This window comes from Sphaeramia orbicularis, chromosome 5 (assembly GCF_902148855.1).
Source record: "Sphaeramia orbicularis chromosome 5, fSphaOr1.1, whole genome shotgun sequence".
Lineage (NCBI taxonomy): Eukaryota > Metazoa > Chordata > Actinopteri > Kurtiformes > Apogonidae > Sphaeramia > Sphaeramia orbicularis.
Genome location: NC_043961.1, coordinates 28,653,767 through 28,672,875, shown reverse-complemented (window position 1 = coordinate 28,672,875; position 19,109 = coordinate 28,653,767). Strand labels below are relative to the sequence as shown.

The following is a 19,109-nucleotide window of genomic DNA, read 5'->3' as shown; positions in this document are numbered from 1 at the left end:
GTACAAGGAACTAATATCAGAGCAAATACATTAATAAAGATGATCAAGACAAAACAATAGCCATGTCGTTCGTGTTCCACCACAATATTGCAGGCAGTGCAGGATAGTAAACTTCCGCTTTGTGTAACACATCTGGAAACTGACTTGCACGGACTTTGGCAGCGATATTTGTAAGTAAATATGAGTGTTTTGATATGTTTGATATGTTGATATTTGAACGAGATTTGGCACAACAGCAAAAACTACAAATCCCAATACCACTCAAATGTTCGTTTAACCGGAAATGTTATCGGATTGGTCAGCGCATTCTGTTCAAATGCGGTGCGCGGCGGACGGTGATGTTTCCATGATTGCAGCGGTTTGGATCTTTTTTTCCACTTCATACCTTTAACAGCGACTTAAAAGCTGCTTTGTTATGGTGTTCAGCTACTCGAAATAAAAGAGTTCCTACAAACATCTCTTCCTTTACGTAAGTCAGTTTATTCTTATTATTAACGCAACAAATACAAACATTAAGTTGTTTAACAGCGTCATCTTGCGTCAATTAAGCTAACGTTTTGGCTAACTAAGATAACTAATATAAATTATTTTCATTTTTAAGTTAAACTGTAAATCTTGAAATACAATGTAACCTGTCCTTTGCAGTCGTCGACATGAAGTGTCTGAAAGTGGATGACTACATCAAGCGGACAAGTTCTGTGAAAGAGACCGTGCTTTTACATCAAGAGCTAGAGGTTAGCAGGATCATACAGTTTTAATAACATTGTCCATTCTTTCTCCTTAAAGTTCTTCAGTTTTCCTGACCTATTGATACACCTCAGTTGTTGACTTAACCCAGGTGTAACAGCCTTCAAATGAATCCACAGTGTCTTTTAATTGCCATACAATGTGTTTAATTTATATTTTACAGAACTATGTGAAGAGTCGACCAGGGCTCCAAGGTCGCACATTGTGTGACAGAGTCATCAGGGCTTGTAATCACCAGCTGGGAGTTGATCCCCCAGACTTTACCCATATCACTGAGTTGGTAAAGTTGGTCGAGGTTGCTCTTAATGGCTATGACATCGCTGCAGCAAATGTTCCTCAAAGCAGTCCACTTTACATGGAAAAGATAATTTTCCATATTGTCAAGAAGCTGAGTGCACTTGAAATGCACAGTCTATGCAGCCATGTGACTGAATTGCTTCACAACAGGCTTACTCAAGCGCAAAAGGTATGTATCATATACTGTATATGTAGAGCTGGGCAAGCTGTCCAAGAAATTATGTTCTTCAGAGGGGGAATCATGATCCACATGCTGAGTCAACATGATTCTAATGTCTGATATCTGACATTGTGTTTTGCTCTGTTGCTTTAGCAAAGCATCTATGTAAACTAGACTTACTAAACTCTTTCTAATTCAGTCATTGTTAGTTGTCTTAAATTCCCGTCTCATCATAGTTCTACAAATCTTGGGGAGAAGATTAAGAAGACTAATTGAACATTTTTCATGCCAACAGTCTTTAAAAGAAATCACTGAAAGCAATCTTGAATGAACTTTTTTGTTTAGTGATATTTATGCTACAAACAATACACAATATAACAAAATTTCCAAAATACAAATATTTTCCATTTGTACTGTTTTTACAATGAATGTTAGTTGATTAAGAAACTCTGCTGTTAACAGATTGAATATGTACAATTCTTCTTAAAGGCTGATAATGTGACAATTTGAAATGGTCAACAATGGGCTCTATGCACAGCCTCACTACTTCCTGAACTTCAGGTGGGTCCTTTATTTCCTGTCTTTTGTTATTGGACACACTGATTAATCCAAGTGTGTCTAATTAATCAGTCGTCACAACAAGAAGTAGCAGACACACCTGGATTAATCAGTGTGTCCAATAACGAAAGACAGGAAATAAAGGACCCACCTGAAGTTCAGGAAGTAGTGGGGCTGTGCATAGAGTCCATTGAAGATATTGGATTGCCCAGCCATAATATATGTATGCATTGTATCCGCACACTGCATGATTGCCTTCTTAATGTCAGCATTAACAAGATCCCCACTTGCATCATTTCATAGGCTGAGGACTACTGTGTTCTAGCACGGAGCTGCTTCTCTGTACTCTGGAATGGTCTCACTGGCGTTAAAGACAAGATGGTCTTAAATCCACGGGACAAGCTTCACTGCCAGATGCAAGCTCTGAGTTTCCTTTTGCTATTGGACACAGGAAGTGCAACACCCTCAAACTCTAAAACTCCTATTTACACACAGGATGCTGTTGTTGAATTTGAGAGTAGCTGTGGAGAGGTGACCAAGGAGGACTCTTTATTTCTTCTCCAGGAATTTCGCACACTTTACCAAAGATGTTGGACTGATGAATGGGCCTTGCAAAGGGACAAGGACCAGCAGTCTGCTGAGACATTAAGTTTACCTACGCTTTGTGAGATGGTGTTAATAATAGTAAAGGTGTTTTGTAAGGCCAGCCACTATGACCTGGCCTCCACCCTACTGGATGAAATTGAGCGAAATGTCAAAGACTTTGCTGACCATAACTGTACAGCTTTGGCGCTCGGCAAATGGGCCGTAAAAATCCATTCTGCTCTCAAGTCTGGGCAGGACAGTGGCCAGGCTTTGACAGAATGTGCCAGGACATTGAGATCCCTTTCAGCTGATATAGGGGTCCTAGAAGCTCATGCAGTTCTAGAGGCGTGCGCACTGGTAGTGTGGGCTGTTGAAAATGGCAACACCAAAGCATTAAGCGGACCTGTACTCCTGACCTGGTTTTCTTTTCTTGACGAATACCAAGAACAAATATCTGGAAGACTAAAGAAGGTTGGTTCAGATGGAAATACAGTTTACTCTGTTTATGTTTGATTAATAGAGGGCAGGAAAATCATCATTGAAAGTCCAACTATAGTAAATTAGAATTCTCAAGGCAATGAAGCTGGACTTTGGAAGCTAATTTTATATTCAAAGGATAATTTGTGCTGGTATTGATTATTAACTTGTGTTTTGATTTTATTTATACAGAATTCAATCTGCCAAGCTGAAAGCAGTAGACTGCAACAAGTCCTTTGCTTCAGTATTTACCAAGGGTTTGTGTTTGCTTATGAAAGCATGCGTGCATCACAGGTGAGGGCACACATTCCACAGTTTTGTGATGATAACAGTTCTGAAACTGAAAAGCCACACAATTATAAATAATTGATTCAATTAAAGTCTACTCAAGTTTAGAATTAAGGAATGATTTTGAGTTTTTTCCCTCTTAGCTGGAGGACAGTGACACATTAGACAGAGTGTTGCTGTACTGTCAGTCAACAGCAGGACAGGTGATGACTGAACTACACCAATTGTCCAGTGAAAACCTTCTCATCAAAGCAGGTGACCATATTTCTTTATTACAGTTGTGTTCTCAAATGTTTTCTTAAATTGCCAGGAACAATAATATGTTAATGCTGCTATTGTACAATGATGTTACTGATGTATTTTGTGTTCTTTTTAGTGATTGCTGTTAGTAACTTAGCTTGCGGACTGTACAACCGACGTCTCTATGACCAGGCCTTCAAGCTAGTTGAAATTATTTGCAAGGATCTTTACAAGAATTGCCCTGCATCACTCCCTGTTGATAGAGTAAGTCTTGTCAATGTGTGTCATGTTCTTGTCAAGGACCCAATTTTATAATACATTTTTTAGATTATAGTGTGTGTTTCTTTAGAATGGGTTTAGGTACTTTTTAGATTTGGCACATAAGACAAAAATGTTGTACTGTTCATATTTATTTTCTCTTCATTTCCTAGTTGATTCGTCCCTTCATGCTGGCTGTACAGACGTCTCGTCGTGCTGGACAGCTGGAACGAGCTCTAGACTGGGTCATCCTGTGGCTGAAGGCTCTTGGGGACAAAATCACCAGTCATATGGCCGAACCAGTCTCTCTGTGGGTGAAAACAAAGGTTGATGCAGCCCGTAACTCTGAGGAGGACATCAGATTGAGGTACACACAAATTATGATAGTACTGCAGTGATGAAGTCTTGAAAGTGGTGTCAAGATGTATAAAAGTAGTGAGGTAGGGTACTTAATACTGTTGGGTTTTCCTGTTCCATTTGGGAACAGAACATTACGTGATGGTTTTGGTCCAGACGTCCCTGATGAGGGAGTGATGCTTTGCCTTTTGGATGAGGAGCTACGTGCCTATAAGGAGGTAGCAGCAGACACGGCCCAGGAGCGTTACAACACCCTTTGTGACCTGCTGGACATCTGCCATGAGGAGAGCTCTCATACCCATCAGCGTGCTGTCTACCTCTGTGAAATGGCCCAAGTTGTCTGTTTCCAGGATTTCAGTGAGCAGACTGACTGGTAGGAGCTTTCTTTTGTATAACTGATAATCTGGAGTTTCTTCAATTATACTCTGTTCTTCAGTGTCATTTTGTGTAATTCCTGTTTATGTCACAGAGTTTACTTTCTCACAATATGAGGGTGAAGAGTGACAGCTAAACACTGCTACACTTGTATTGAACTGAATGTTCCATCTCTTCTTTCATTGTGTTTCTCTGTAATTCTAAAGCACGGCAGTTGATTTTATACATGAATCCCTGCGACTGTTGGAAGAGGAACCAAAGACTCAAGAGAATGCTGACAGACTGAGGGATGATAAGGCCCACGCTTTACTGTGGCTCTACATCTGCAGCCTTGAGAAGAATCTTCAGGAGGTGAGCAATTGATTTCTGTAGTGTTATCACATTTATATTCGCAAACTAGTAGATACATTTTTCTTGATGTGTTTTCAGGGGTTGTTTTGGTTGTGTGTTTTACACATGATATAGTCAGGAATCCAGGAACTTTTAAAGGTGTAGTGTTGGAGTTAGAATGTGGATTCAGAAATGCTCAAGTGTCTTAAAATATATTAAAATTAGAAATGTTCAAATTGAAATCAGTATACAGTTGATAATATAACTGATAGTTCTAAATAAGGTAGAATTATGAACAGTATGCATTGTGATCACCAAATGGTATGTCTTTTTGGCCAGACCATTACGAGGGAGAAAAAGCTCAAGGATTTGCGTGAGCAGGCACCATGTGTGGCCAATTCCATTGGGACTAATGATTTTGAATATGAAGATAAGCAGAGAGATCAGCACAATTCACAGGTCTATGACAGCTTGCATCTCAACCTGGCAGCAGAGAAAAGTAGGAGCCTAATTTTTCAAATGATCTATTCTTCTGCTGTAAATATTTGCCTCATAATGTTAATCAAGTGTTCTCATAATGGGGTAATCTGTTATTCAACCCCAGTAATTAGAAATAATTTTTCTTAAACATTGCTTTTTTTTATTTAAGATCTGTCCCAGCCTTTGGAAAGTGCACTTGATGAGTGGTCCACTCTTCTGAAGGATAATGCCCTGCCATCTGTCAGGAGCCCTAAACAGACCTGCAGCTCCATTGCTATGATGGCCGCTCTCTTTAAACTAATGGGAAAGGTAACAATACAAAATGCGGTCACATTACTAGAGGTTGTTGATACAGTTAATTTTTATTTTCTCTCAAGATGTGATAAAACTACTGTATATACTCACACAAATTAAATGAATACATAGTGTATCCTCAACTCATCCAGTGTGTTCACACTATTGATATATTCATAAAATGTCCTTTTTCTCTTATTTAGCCTATAAAGGCTTTGGAAGCTTACCAACTTGCTATTGGAGTTGCACGTCACCTTGTCGATGCTCATAGTTGTGCCAGTTCCCTTTGTCAGTCAGCCAGCATCCTCCTGGATCTGGGCTCCCCTGAACTGGCTTTGGTAATTTTTTTCATAGCAATAATAAAATATGTCATTGTTAAAAGTTCATTGGGCCAATTTTCTAACTTTTTTCTGATGCAACTAACTAATGTCTAGGCACAGCTAGAGGAAGCAGAGAAGTTTGTTACTTCAGATACCACTGCTGAGGGTCCTTCCTCTCTGTTTATGCTGGTCACTCTGTTGAAAGCTCAGTATTGCTGCACCACAGGGCAGGTAGGTGACCTGTTTGATGACACCCCTCCCCATTTTTCACATTGTAGTTGCCAGGTTTTTTTGTTTCTCTGATGCCCTCCTCTATTTTGTTAGATGGATCGTGGTGTGTCCTATCTGTGTGAGGTTCTCAAAGAGGTGAATGAGCAGAGACAGTCCAAAAGCTGGTACCTGCTACGAGCTCAAACTCTCCAGGTCTGTGGCTCCTATCTGAGCCTGGACACAGCTACACTGCCACAAGCTCAGCGAAACCTCATCAAACAGCATGGTTAGCTTAAAACATTTGAAAACACATTGAATTTTGCCTTTTGAGGTTAGCGGTAATTGCTTATATATATTTGTATGTTTCAGGTATCAGTAGCCCAGACACTGCCTTGTATGAAAGTCTGAAGCTTCTCGGCAGCCTCTTGGTGACTTTAGTGGGAAAGGGTCTTTATGGGGCTACTGGTGGCAGCACAGATGTGCGATTCGTTGACCAGGGTACGATTGCGTTATAGAGAGACCCAATAGTATGCTCTGTTTATTTTAGCATTTGTATACCTTGTTGATCCTTTCCTTTCTCACTTGTGAATAGGCGATAACCTTATGGTGAAGTGGCAGCTGCTCTCAGAGCTGTTAAACTGCTCTATGAAGGTTGTTTCCATGAGGAGCAGCTGTGGTGCCATTTATGATGCCAGGCTCCAGTGTCTTGAAGCCATCAAACTGGCCATCAAGCTCCAAGCACTCAGCCAGTATGTTCATATTGTACATTAGTAATTACCTACATATAAAATTTAGTCAAGCTACGCTTAAAAATCTATATATGATTCATACTTCTCAAACTATACTTTGTAAATATCTCAACTATTAAAACATGCCTCATAAACAGCCTCAGCTGTCTGTTTTACTTGTATATTAGACAATGGAAGATATTACATGATGTTAAGTTTTAATTTGTGGGGTTTTTATAATCACATTTTTTTATTACAGCCCACACTTGAATCTAATACTGTTTCTCTGCTTCATACTTAATTGCATGTTGGCAAAATTTAGATACATTTAACCTTAAATTTTATGTAATTTTTTAAATCCCAATTCCTTACAACCAGGCTTTGCACAGAAACATATGCACTTAACTTTATTACTTGCCTGCAATGACTGAATAAGAAATTATCCCAAGGTCAGACAAACTTACTTGAAATTATCTTTTAAAAAAGTCTTAAAAATTAAAGTGTATGATCCATGTGTATCCTAAAAATACAGCTTGTGAACTTTAGGTCAGTATAATTTATCATCAAAGGTGGTACGCTCACATTACTGCTGTTATAATGGTAACTTTTCCTTTTTTTTTGTCATTGTTTTAGGTGTGCTGAATTGTTGGTAGTGAAAGCGGAGTTGGATCTGATGCAGGGGCAGGAAGAGGAAAGTGGATTTGATTTAGACAATGTCAAGAACCTCCTTGAACTTGGCACAGGTCAGTTGCATGCACATGTAATAATGTAGACATCCTCAGATTGTATTCCTAAAATTCTTTTGTCAATGTTAGTGATTGCAAGTAAATTTTCATCTAGGACTTTGGGAAAACTAAGTTTGTTTTATTTTAATTTACAATTGTATGCATATTCCTTTTTTAAATACATTTTTTATATGATATACATTTCAGGAATGTGTTCTTTTTTTAACACACATTCATTCATAATGCACAACTTGAAGTTGAAATATGGTGCCCCAAATAGTTTGTGTGCTGCACCTTATTGTTACAATGGCAGGTAAATCTCGAGGTATCTGTGTTATCTTTTCTTGAACTACACAGTGAATTCATGTATTTGCTTATTTTCTCAGATTTTTCTGACCAGAAGCAGAAGGCAGATGTCAAAATCAAACCCAGAAAAGGCCGCCCTGCGCAGAAACCTGAACCTCCTCTTCCTTCCCTAGAAGATGATTTTAAAGACATCCTGAGCACCAGGTGGATTTCCAAAGAACCTGTAGTGAGTGATTTGTCCAGCTCCCCTCCTCTCAAAGCCATGCCATGCCGTTGGCTGTCCTCCCTTGCACATGAGCCAGACTGCCAGTGCCCCTGCTGCTCTGAGCCCTGCCTGGGTCGTGTCACTGCTCGCTGGGCAGCAGCACGGGCTGATCTGGCTCTCCAGCTGGATCCGGCTGACGCCAAAATCAGTTTGAAGCTTCACTGGACAGCTTTAGCCCGCTGTAAGAATGTCACTGCCAAACTGGGAGCAAAATTGGCAAAACTTTTCTCAGCCAATGGTACTGACAAGGGTTCCACCAAGCCCTCCTTTATGCACGACATTGTGGGCCGTGTTTACCTTCACATGGCCACGTCTGGGCTTGATCCAAGCCTCAGTAAGGTCTGTAGTGTGTGGAAAATACTGGAAGCTGGTTTAGCCTTTATCGACTCTGTTCCCTCTCCTATGCTAACATCTGTGAGAGCAGGCCTGATGGCAACCAAAGCCATAGTGTCATTGGTCACATTAGCTGCAAATAAGGAATGCATCCCAGAAGAGCTCTTCTCAGATGTTTGGATGTGGAAAGCACCAAATGAAACTAAAGAGCTTAAACAAGGGCAGAAACAGGTCAAGATAAAGGACACAAAGAAGCTCAGTGTTGTCAAGCCAAAGATTAAAGTGACAGGCTCCTCATCCAGAGGAAAAAGTCTGGTTCCCATGACACCAGTGACTGCCAAATCCTCTACTGGAGAGCTTGGCATCTTTGACTTCAACACGGTAGTACCTACATTGACCTGCACTCCTCTTCAAAAGGTGAAAACCACTGCCTTGACACAGAGAGCACCGAAGACTGCCTGTAAATTACAGTTTCATGTTTATGAAGAATTATCGCCAGTTCAGCTCGTACCTGCAGCTCCTAAACGCCCAAAGAAGACACTTTTTAAGGTTGGTATCTAATCAAATAAAGTTTTTCTTACTTCTAAAAAGGTTTTATTATTTACTGTTATCTTGATATTTTGATACAGGTGGAATTTAGTGATGAGAGTGACACAGAGGCTAATACCCAGGCAGAAATCAAAGAAAAAGCTCAAGTCCCTAAAAAACGTACTACAACTAGAAAGGCTGCCAACAGTGGCAAAACATCCGCTGATCCACCTCCTGACAAAGCACCAACCAAGAAGCAGACTAGAGTTAAGAAGAGCACAGGACTTCCACAGACTACTTCTTCTGAGGACGAGCAGCCTATTTCGGTGAGACGAGGACGAACCAGAGGGATGAAGTCCAAGATGGAGGTAGAAACCTTGGAGGAGCCAGACAAAATGAGAGCCATTGAAGAGGAACCCGATGAAGTCCTGGACATGAGCATCGAACAGCTCAGGACATCAGATACTGAGACTGAAGACAATAGTAGTTCATGTAAAAGCACTGGTATGTATTTTCTGTGTATACTTACTCCTTCTTTCAAAAAAAAGGCATCCATATACTCTGTACTCTACTACTGTACTTTAGTTCCAGGTCACTGTTAATAATAGTTCTTACTCATTTACGTCAAAGCTACACTGGTAGGAAATTTGTTGATTATGGAACACTGTATATAAGAAGTGAAGTAAGAAAATATAATTTGAAATACTTAAAGTTTAAGTATAAAAAAAGATGAATCTGATCTGTTTCTTGACTCTCTTTAGATGTTGATTTTGAGGTCTTGAGGAGGGATATGTGTTTTGAGTTGGAGAAAAACGATTTGTCCAAGCTGAAGAGCAGAGGTCCAACAAGAGAAGGCCTGCAAACACACCTGCCTCATGCAGACAGCAGGCCAGGTGAGATACTCTGCAGTGGCACTATATATGACTGACATTACCTTTAGTCATCAGGCATCTCACAGTATGTTTACCAGTTTAAAAAAAAAAGAAAAGAAAAGGTATGCTCAGACATGACTTTTATTTTAACCAATAGCTGATTTACTACTGTCATTATTTACAGCCTCATCAGAATTTCCTTAGGTCCTTAAAATGTCTTAATAGTACATCTTTGATCTTGAAATGTCTTAAATATAATTTTCAGTTGATTATAAAGTTAATGCAGTGATAAAGTTGCACTACCTTTGGTCTCATTTTAAATATAGTTTTGGGAAATAAATATTTATTAATCACAAAAGTACAAAACTAAAGCAACACAGAACCACTGAAGTACACCCAGGGATTAAAGTTCTCTGTCACCACGACGGATTTCCGTCAAATGGAAAAATTGAGGGGGGAAAAAAGTCATATTGAAGTAACTTCCCCACGTGTTTCGCGGAGTCCAGTCGACACCGCGATCCTGTCCTGGGTCTGCTGTCCTGGGTCTGCAGGTGTTCAGCACACGCACAGGGGGCTGATAGGTTTAACAGTGATGATAATAAGATGACTTCTTTATTTTTATGTCGGGAGGAGAGATTGATGACTATTTGTCTTTGGAAGGAAACGCTGCTCATTCTGTGCCTCAGAAACACATGGACAAGTTCAGCTTTACCGAAGTTCAGCCTCCAGACGCTAACTTTAGTTTAGTGCTAACAAGTAGCTTTCATTATGAAAGAACCACAGCGAAAAGGGAAGAAGACACAACTGATCTACATGGACCTTCATGTTTGGGTTAATAGCTTATCTCCTCTTGCCGGTATATGACTTGTGTTTGTGTGTATGCGCCCTTCCCGTGCGTGCGGCTGTGCGCGCCGTGGCCTTAGGCGGTTACGCGCCCGACTGCATAAGTGCTTTATTTTGACCCGTTTAGCATCTTATTTCTATCTGTGTGGTACAGTACGAAGATAAAATTGAATGAATGAGTAACACCCTTGGTATTTGCAAAGCCACTGTATTTTAAATACCCTCAGAGAGTATCTGTAACGGAATATAATTTCTGTTTCAGTTGACGTAATTTCTTCCGATCAAAAGAGAACATGATATTGGCGGGAGGGGGTTGTGGACGCAGGTTTAACGACGTACAGATTATTTTGGCTAGCATATACGACATCATGAACACGTTTGTAGAGGAAGGTGTTGAAGTGGTAACTACTGGAAAAAAACAAGCGTACATCCGGAATGACCAAGCTTGAAACTTTTGGTTTCAGTGCCAAAAAGCTGAAAAAATAAAAGATTAGTTAGTTAGGGTTACATTTACACAGACATTTTCCCCAAAATTCATGTGTTGTTGGAGTTGGAGTTATGTTTTAGGAGTTCCTAAATTGTTAAATAAAGTTTTTCACTCACTTTTTGCAGTAAGGTTTTCTTCTAGTTATTATTTTCACTTGCTTCAAAGGTTTTCATAGCCTTTAAAATTAACCAGAGAGTGACAAAATTGACCTGAAGCTTTAAAATTTTCTGGGAGGACCCCCAGACCCCCCACCAATACCACTCATGACATTTTTTCTAGCCATGTTACTAATCTCCTACACCTGTACACTCTCCCATTCAGTGTGTTTTACAGTATTGCCAAATTTGACTATAAACTTGTACGCTATAGTAGTATTGTATTGCATCATTTTTAATAGTTGCCAATGATTTTGACCAGAAGAAAATTTTCAGTCAGATGAAAAATTTTTGCTTTAATCCCTGAGTACACCCAAGTACTGTATTACGGTAAGGTGTTGGAACTAACATGGGTTTAGCCATCATTGAAAAAAATACAGCTACTTTTTTTTTACTTTGTTGCTTTCATAATATTCTTAAAGTTGTTAAAGGTTTTAAATTTAATTTGTGTAAACCTGCAGAAACCCCCCATCATCTATTTTACAATAAATGGTGATGTGAATAACTAAGACTTGGAGAATTACTTTCAGTTCATCAGTATCAAGTCATCTGCAGTGACTCATTTTTCCTCTTTCTTTTCTCCCCAGACAATCTTTCTTTGGCAGACGTCCAATCATTGCTCCGCTCAGCCTGGTTGCACCTTCAGCATATTCCCTCCCCCACCATCTTCCCGACCCTGTGTGCTCTTTTGAGTTTGACCTTAGGACAACAGGACCCTGTAACTACAGCGATGCTCCAGGCTCAGTCCCTGGGAATATCAAGCCGTCATCGGACAATCAGGCATTTAGCCAGCTGTCTCAAGTATGAATATGAATCTCCAACGTTACCCTGAGAATCGATTTGTATTTTAAATTAAATGCAATAAAATCCCCATGACTTTGTTGTGTCGTTTTGATAGGAAGCTGAGAAAGACTTCCAGTGAGCTAACGGAGAAGATGGATGCTCTGACTCTTGATGAGCTCACCGTGACCGAATCCAAGACCTCCACTGAACAACGGCTATCACAGTTGGAAAACATCTTTTCTTTTCCAATAGCTGACTTGTCTTTTTTCCCTCAGAGCCACTGCCAAGAGTTTATGCAACAAATCCAACACATTCCCCACAGGTAAGTCAATAAACACCATTACTTCTCAGTGAGAAAAGTGAAACACCATGATTATTTCATTCCACGTGAAATTTGATTTGACATTATGAACGTTCCAAGTAAGGTTTCTGAATGTAAAGTGCATTACCCTTTCCCTATGTTTCCCTCTTTGCCAATGCAGGGGTGACAGTGTGTTTACTGTCTGTGACTGGAGTCAAACCAAGGCAGACCGGAGACAGCATCATACTGACACGTCTTGAGAAGGACTCGGCTCCTGTCACTGTTCACATCCCCACCTCCAGACAGCAGGTCAGGATAAGACATATGTTTAAAGTTAATCTAATCTAGTCTAATGCAGTGCATGATAATTTTGATCAGGTTTTTTTTTTATGTGTCTGGTTGGTATTTGTACATACATAACTTAACCTTTGGTGTATTGTTCAGTTTCTTAAGAAGTACTTTATATTGAAGCCATATATTTGTACACTTAATTCCTTTTCAACATTTATCATTAACTTTGACTCTGTCGTTGTCTCACTGTTTTTAGCACCCGATAAGCTGGATGTTGAAAGAGATTGACAGTATTAAAGTGGAACAGAAGGTTGTGAGCCGTGAATCTGAAAAAGACAAGTGGTGGGAGGGTCGCAGAGCACTCGACGCTCGAGTTGAGGTAAGTGCTAAGGAAGAAGGCCGCTGGAGAAGGAAAAAAGTGGCATATATTAATGCAAACTAGATGACTTTAAACTTAAAGGAGTGATATGTTGCTTTTTTAAACTGAATTATGCATTTTAAAACATTTCCCTGTGGTCTACATAAACTGTAAATGCTATACTTGGGTCTGAATTCTTCATTAATTAAACTCCACAGGCCCATCTTCAACCCTATTTCTGAGTAATGACACGAGAAAGGTCGTTTTGAGCGCTGGCCCTTTAAATGCAAATGTGCCACTTCACGCCCCACCCCCGCCAGGTTGTTGGCTGTGCTGCTCTGTCCGATTCAGCTGCTTGTGTTCATTAATGCAACCAACAACTGAACATTTTAGATAATCTGCTCGAAGTTTGGACATATTTTCAGTTTTTACTACAACTGCTGCTGCTGACAAACAAGTATGGCGTACTTGGAGAAATGTTCGTCGGAAGTCTTGACTTTATATGTGCAAAGTCGTGATGTAACTAGTTTATAGACGTGACAAATGAAGAAGAAATTAAAACGGGTTGTAGAAATCCACTCAATTTTTGCCAAAATAAATATAAAGATAGCTTTGCAGCACCTGGAGGGTTCAAATTCAAACTTTATAAACTATTAGGGTCCCCAAATACACAAATAAATGTACCAAAGACTAATAAATGTGGGTTTAGCAAAATATGACCCCTTTAATGTGTTTTGATTTTAGACTTATTGTGTGATGACAGAGAATGTGGAAAGTCTTTTGGCTCAAGTAGTAAAGTTTAGTTACTATTCTGTCTGTGTGCACCACTGTCTTTCTTACAGCAACTGTTAAAGGAGATGGAGACGGTGTTGAGATGCTGGAAAAGCCTCTTGCTCCCCCTGTCGTCAGACCCTCAGCTCTCCAGCCAGGCCCACTCCCTCTACAAGGCTTTGTCCGCTAAGGGTGTGAGAATCAGTGAAGAGATGCTGAAGGTGTGGGGTTTTGTCTTGCTCTATTTTTCCTGTTGGCCTCATTGATATTGATGCGTCATAATTTGACCTTTCCATTCTGTATTGTTTTTTAGGCTGTTCTCTCTGCATCTCCTGAGCTCTCTCCAGAAGACCTTAAAACATTCGGCCTGGGTCTTTCTCCACAGTGGGATGTGGATTGTGAGCGGCTTCTGGATACAGCTGTGTCCAGGTTTGCACGTGTAGATGAGTCCCACGGCCATGTTGTTCTCATACTGGACAAGGTTGGCTTCATCACTTCTAGCACAATCTGAAATCCCTGTAGTCAGTTAGAATGTCTCTTTTGTGAAGGTAAACAATTACCTCTTTCCTATGCAGCACCTTCAGAAGTTGCCATGGGAGAGCATCTCTGTTTTAAAGTCTCATTCTGTGAGCCGGATGCCTTCTCTGCACTCTTTAATTGGACTGAGCATTCAGAAAGAGGTAAGTGATGTTATATCTGTGTGAGGATGTAGTTGCAGACAGTTGTTGGTGATGAACCACTCTGACTTTTTAGGTCCAACACAGCTATACAGACTTTATCAGCTAATACAGAGCACTTGTCTTATGCTGGTTTTTACTCAATAGCCAAGGTGCTTTTATGTGGAAAGCAATATCAGGCTCCACCTTAAATGTTGCTTTCTGACTTAATGAAAGAACTTAACAAATACAAAAATGTATAGAATTATTTAAAATAATAAATATATACACCAGGAACTTAGAGAAAACTATTGATGGTGTAGCAGAGAGAAATACCTCTGAAGTGCAGAACCTTGTCAGTGTATGAGGAGATTGATTTTTGTAAAGATTTATGGAACTCTAAAGTAGTTAGTTGCATATCTTAATTATTGGTCATTATTTGATTTATAGCTGTTTTCTCTATGTAGTGTTAGTGTAAGTATGTCTGTTATTGAACTAAATGGAAGGGCTGATGGATCACACAGTTGCCATCAATACCTAATTCAGCTCTTTGGGTCAGTATTGGGCCAGTATCTGTTAAAGTATCAGTATTCCTTTTCAGAATGATCCTCAGTCCCTCTTGAAGCATGGTGTGGATCTAAAAAAGGTGTTTTATGTGCTGGACCCTGATGGAAATTTAGAAAACGCACAAGATCAATTCAGGGGGTGGTTCAGCAGGTGAGACTAATACACATGGCAGTTATTTTATTATTTATTTCTGTCACTGTTCTCATTCCCTCTCATTTACTGTGTGTCTATTCTCCTTTCAGTAAACCAGGCTGGGAAGGGGTGTGTGGAGTGGCTCCTTACCCTGGTCAACTGGCAGAAGCTGTGACGTCCAAGGATTTGTACATGTGAGTTTCTTATGAACTTGTTTACTTTAAAAAAAAGTTAGGGGTGTCAAATATATGGCCCATGGGCCAAATTTATAAAATTACAAAATTACACTCAAGACATTTTACAATCAAGGATGTCAAAATCATTTTAGTTCAGTGGCCACGTATGGCCCAATTTGATCTCAAGTGGGTCAGACCAGTAAAATACTATCATAATAACCTATAAATAATGACTATTCCAAATTTTTCTTTGTTTTAAGGAAAGTAAAAAATTATATGAAAGTGTTTACATTTAAAAGCTATCCCTTCCAAAAAATGTGAATAACCTGAACAAACATGAACAACATGAAATGTCTTAAGAGAAGTTTGTGAAATTTTGACAATATTATATCTGTTACCAAATGTGTTGTACATTTTCGATCTGTAAGTTGTAATGCACATGTAAATGACAATCATAATGTTAAAATTGCACTTATTTTCTAAAGAAGTTTCAGATTTCAGGTTGTTTGTGGTTGTTCCTGTTATTCATATTTTTAAGGGATACTTTGTAAATGTAAACATTCACATAATGTAATTTTACTTTTTTCTCCATTGTTGTTTACTGGTCTGGTCCACTTGAGACCATATTGGGTCATATGTGGCTCCTGAACTAAAATGAGTTTAACACCCCTGGACTAGATGATAAAACATGATATTTTATAACAAGAAAATTTTCCAAAATCACACTGAATTATATTAACTGTTAATAATTAGTCCTATGTTCTGTATTCGTTTCACTGACTTCTTGTCGGCCTCGTCCATGTTGTAGTTACATTGGTCATGGTGCAGGCTCACGCTTCTTAGATGGCCAGTCAGTCCTGAGGCAACAGATGAAAGCAGCTTCACTGCTGTTTGGCTGCAGCAGTGCTGCTCTGGCAGTGCGAGGAGATCAGGAAGGACAAGGCATTATCCTCAACTACCTCATAGCAGGCTGGTGAGTTTAATAGTTCATGGAGCACTTACACACATGATGTTTTTGAAAGATTGTAAAATTAGTGATAATCACAAGAGCATAGTGAATATAATACAAGCCTGATTTTTGTTTTTTTCCCAGGTCATTTGACTAATCATGAACTTTACACTAACATATGATAGTTTCATCTAGTTGGAAATAGTATGCATTCCTGACTCGATATGTATGAATTATTATGTTGAATATTCTGACATTGTATAAAGCTCCAAGTATTTGATTCAACTGATTCCCTTCTTTTCATTATGACTCCTTGTTCTTTACAGCCCCTTTATTTTGGGAAACCTGTGGGATGTGACTGATCGGGATATTGATCGTTTCACTAAGCCTTGTTTGAGAGCTGGTTTTCCGCTGGGCACGGAGCCCCCCTCTTGGAATATATGGGTCCAGCACGTCAAGCCACCCACCTGAAACACCTCATTGGAGCTGCACCTGTGGTGTATGGGTTACCGATTCACCTGCAGTAGGAGGACTTGAGGTCACTCTCCAAAAATAGGATGTACATATTTGGTGTTTTATGGTTTCAGCACAAAAAGCTGAGTAACTTGACTTTAGTTCTTAAGTTTGGGCATTTTATAGTATTTCTTTATTAAATTAAACTGAATTTTTTAAGGTAATGTTACTACAGTGTGACTGATTTTTAAATACATTTTAAGATTTTATTGAGTGTTTTAATGCACTTTTACTGTATTGATTGAACAATTTTGAATAAATGTCTACCCCCAAAAGGAGTCAGCGTCTCTATTGAAATTAGTTCATGATAAAAATGTGTATCCTGTTTTGAAATGAGAACACATTATCATGAGATGCATCTGATTCTTGACAGAATAAGATATGTAATGTATCACTTCTAGATAAACGTTAAAAACAGCTAGGGAATTTGGAGGCTGCCTTTAAATATGCTGACAGTTATCAAAGCAAAGGGTTTTACCTTCATGTACATTGACATGATTATTGCATTGCAGAATTCTAATTTTATGTTTAAAGCAGCGTATGACTTTCATGGCAATTTTTTTGTTTTTCAAATGTGTAAAACCTGAGTGATAGCCTAATTATCACTATTCCATTAGTCTTTCTGTGCTTACACACCTGAATCACTTCCCTCAGTGAAAAACTTCGAAGATGACTCCATTATAAACACAGTCTGCTTGTTTACAGAACAAACTGAAACATCACTTAGTGCTTTTCAGAAATTTTGTCGCAAAGTGCATTATGGGAATGGGAATTCCACGCAGCAGCAATTTGGCTATCTTTTTGTGAGTGCTGAACTCAAATGTTGCCTTTACTTCCATCCACTGACTACTCATTCCTTAAAACAACCCTGGTGGACTATAATTTTACGTTGTAGAGATCTGGCTCGTTTTCTTATTGAATCTGTGACAAACCACTTTTGCTCCATTGCTACGTGGAATTCCCATTCCCACAATGCACAATACAACAAAATTTCCAAAAAGGCCCGAGTGATGTTTTGGTTTATGTAAACAAGCGGACTGTGTTTATGATGGAGTCATCTTCAAAGTTTTTCACTGTGAGGGAAGTGATTCAGGTGCGTAAGCACAGAAAGATTAATGGATTACAGATAATTAAGCTATCACTGGGGTTTTACAAATTTTGAAAAAAAATTGTCATGAAAGTCATACGCTGCTTTAAAAAAAAAAAAAAAAGTTTTCAGTTTATTTATGATTTGCTGACAATGAAATTGTCCGTACCATTTTTGCCTGATATACAAGTATAGCAGCCTTCCTTTGATATGTTCAAACATGCACAAACTGTAGGCATGATAATGTGATTCTTATTCAAATGATGAGATTTTAGTCTAATTTAATGAACGGAAAAATGTCTTAATTACATCAAATCACACAATGAGACTGATGAGTGCTCTGCTGATGTCACATTCACTCTTTCTCTAGATCTCTATAAAGGAGCATGTTTACACAAACTGACCTAAGATTTACTACGAAATCTGAATTTTAACTAACCTATGCAGCGTTTGTTTTTGTTTTTTTCAGCTGTACAAAATTAACATATTTTTATTATTAAAAAAATTATTCTAACTTATTGTCATAACAGGGCTCTTACAACAAGTACTTGTATATTCTAAGTGTTATTTTGAATTATTGTAATTTTTCTATGCCCTTATCCTACAATCTGTTTTTTTATTGTACATGTGATGTGACAATGGGCTGAATTTGAAAAATTAAATATTATTAATTATACCATTTGTGTACAATGCAACAGGACATTTCAGTTTGGAGTGTTAATATAGTCTTAATAAATTATTAACTGTCTATTAGTGCCTTAAAAATACCTGCCATCTGTGGAGAAATATTTTCAGTATGGTGACAAATACATTTAACTCCAAACAAGAAAAAAGATTAAAATTTTTAGTTTGTGCATAATTTGGGGGTGTTCACAAATGCATGTTTTAATCCATATATACAGTACCAAACATTTTGAATACATAAAATCATTCCATGCATCAGAATTTTAATATTTTACATTTTGAATTACAGATTTGATTATTGTTTTCTCTTCTGTTAGTCTTCCAGTGCCTAGATGTATTAAAGGTGTCATCCTTTTGCATTTATTTATAGACTGGAACACGTGTACAAAAAAAGGTCTATTATACAACTTGGTTACACTGGTTAGATTTGTTTTTTTAAGTAATTAACTATTGACATTCATACCCAACGGCTGTGTTAATTTTTCAGTATTAAACAAGACTAAAAACCAGTTCCACCTTCCGCCTCTTTTTATGTAAATCAGTGCAGTCGTTTTTGCGTCATCCTGCTGACGGACTGATCACATAACCTCTGCGGACGTGACTCCAGGCTTCATGCACGGAGG

General features: G+C 38.7%; 1 protein-coding gene across 1 annotated transcript; it reads left to right on the top strand.

The window, feature by feature from the left end:
• The first annotated feature begins 341 nt into the window (after positions 1 to 341).
• On the top strand, positions 342 to 16,979 carry espl1 (extra spindle pole bodies like 1, separase). Its single transcript, XM_030134319.1, is given in 33 exon segments — positions 342 to 469; positions 646 to 734; positions 911 to 1,213; positions 2,066 to 2,818; positions 3,017 to 3,118; positions 3,256 to 3,367; positions 3,489 to 3,616; positions 3,784 to 3,977; positions 4,098 to 4,340; positions 4,549 to 4,693; positions 5,012 to 5,171; positions 5,322 to 5,461; positions 5,650 to 5,784; positions 5,881 to 5,997; positions 6,091 to 6,262; positions 6,346 to 6,474; positions 6,569 to 6,725; positions 7,338 to 7,447; positions 7,816 to 8,882; positions 8,963 to 9,365; positions 9,623 to 9,754; positions 11,806 to 12,019; positions 12,117 to 12,317; positions 12,479 to 12,611; positions 12,850 to 12,972; positions 13,794 to 13,943; positions 14,036 to 14,203; positions 14,298 to 14,402; positions 14,980 to 15,095; positions 15,188 to 15,271; positions 16,062 to 16,226; positions 16,529 to 16,587; positions 16,590 to 16,979. Coding segments are annotated over 32 exon segments (6,441 nt in total). The 5' UTR covers positions 342 to 469; positions 646 to 653; the 3' UTR covers positions 16,730 to 16,979.
• The last annotated feature ends 2,130 nt before the right edge of the window (positions 16,980 to 19,109 follow it).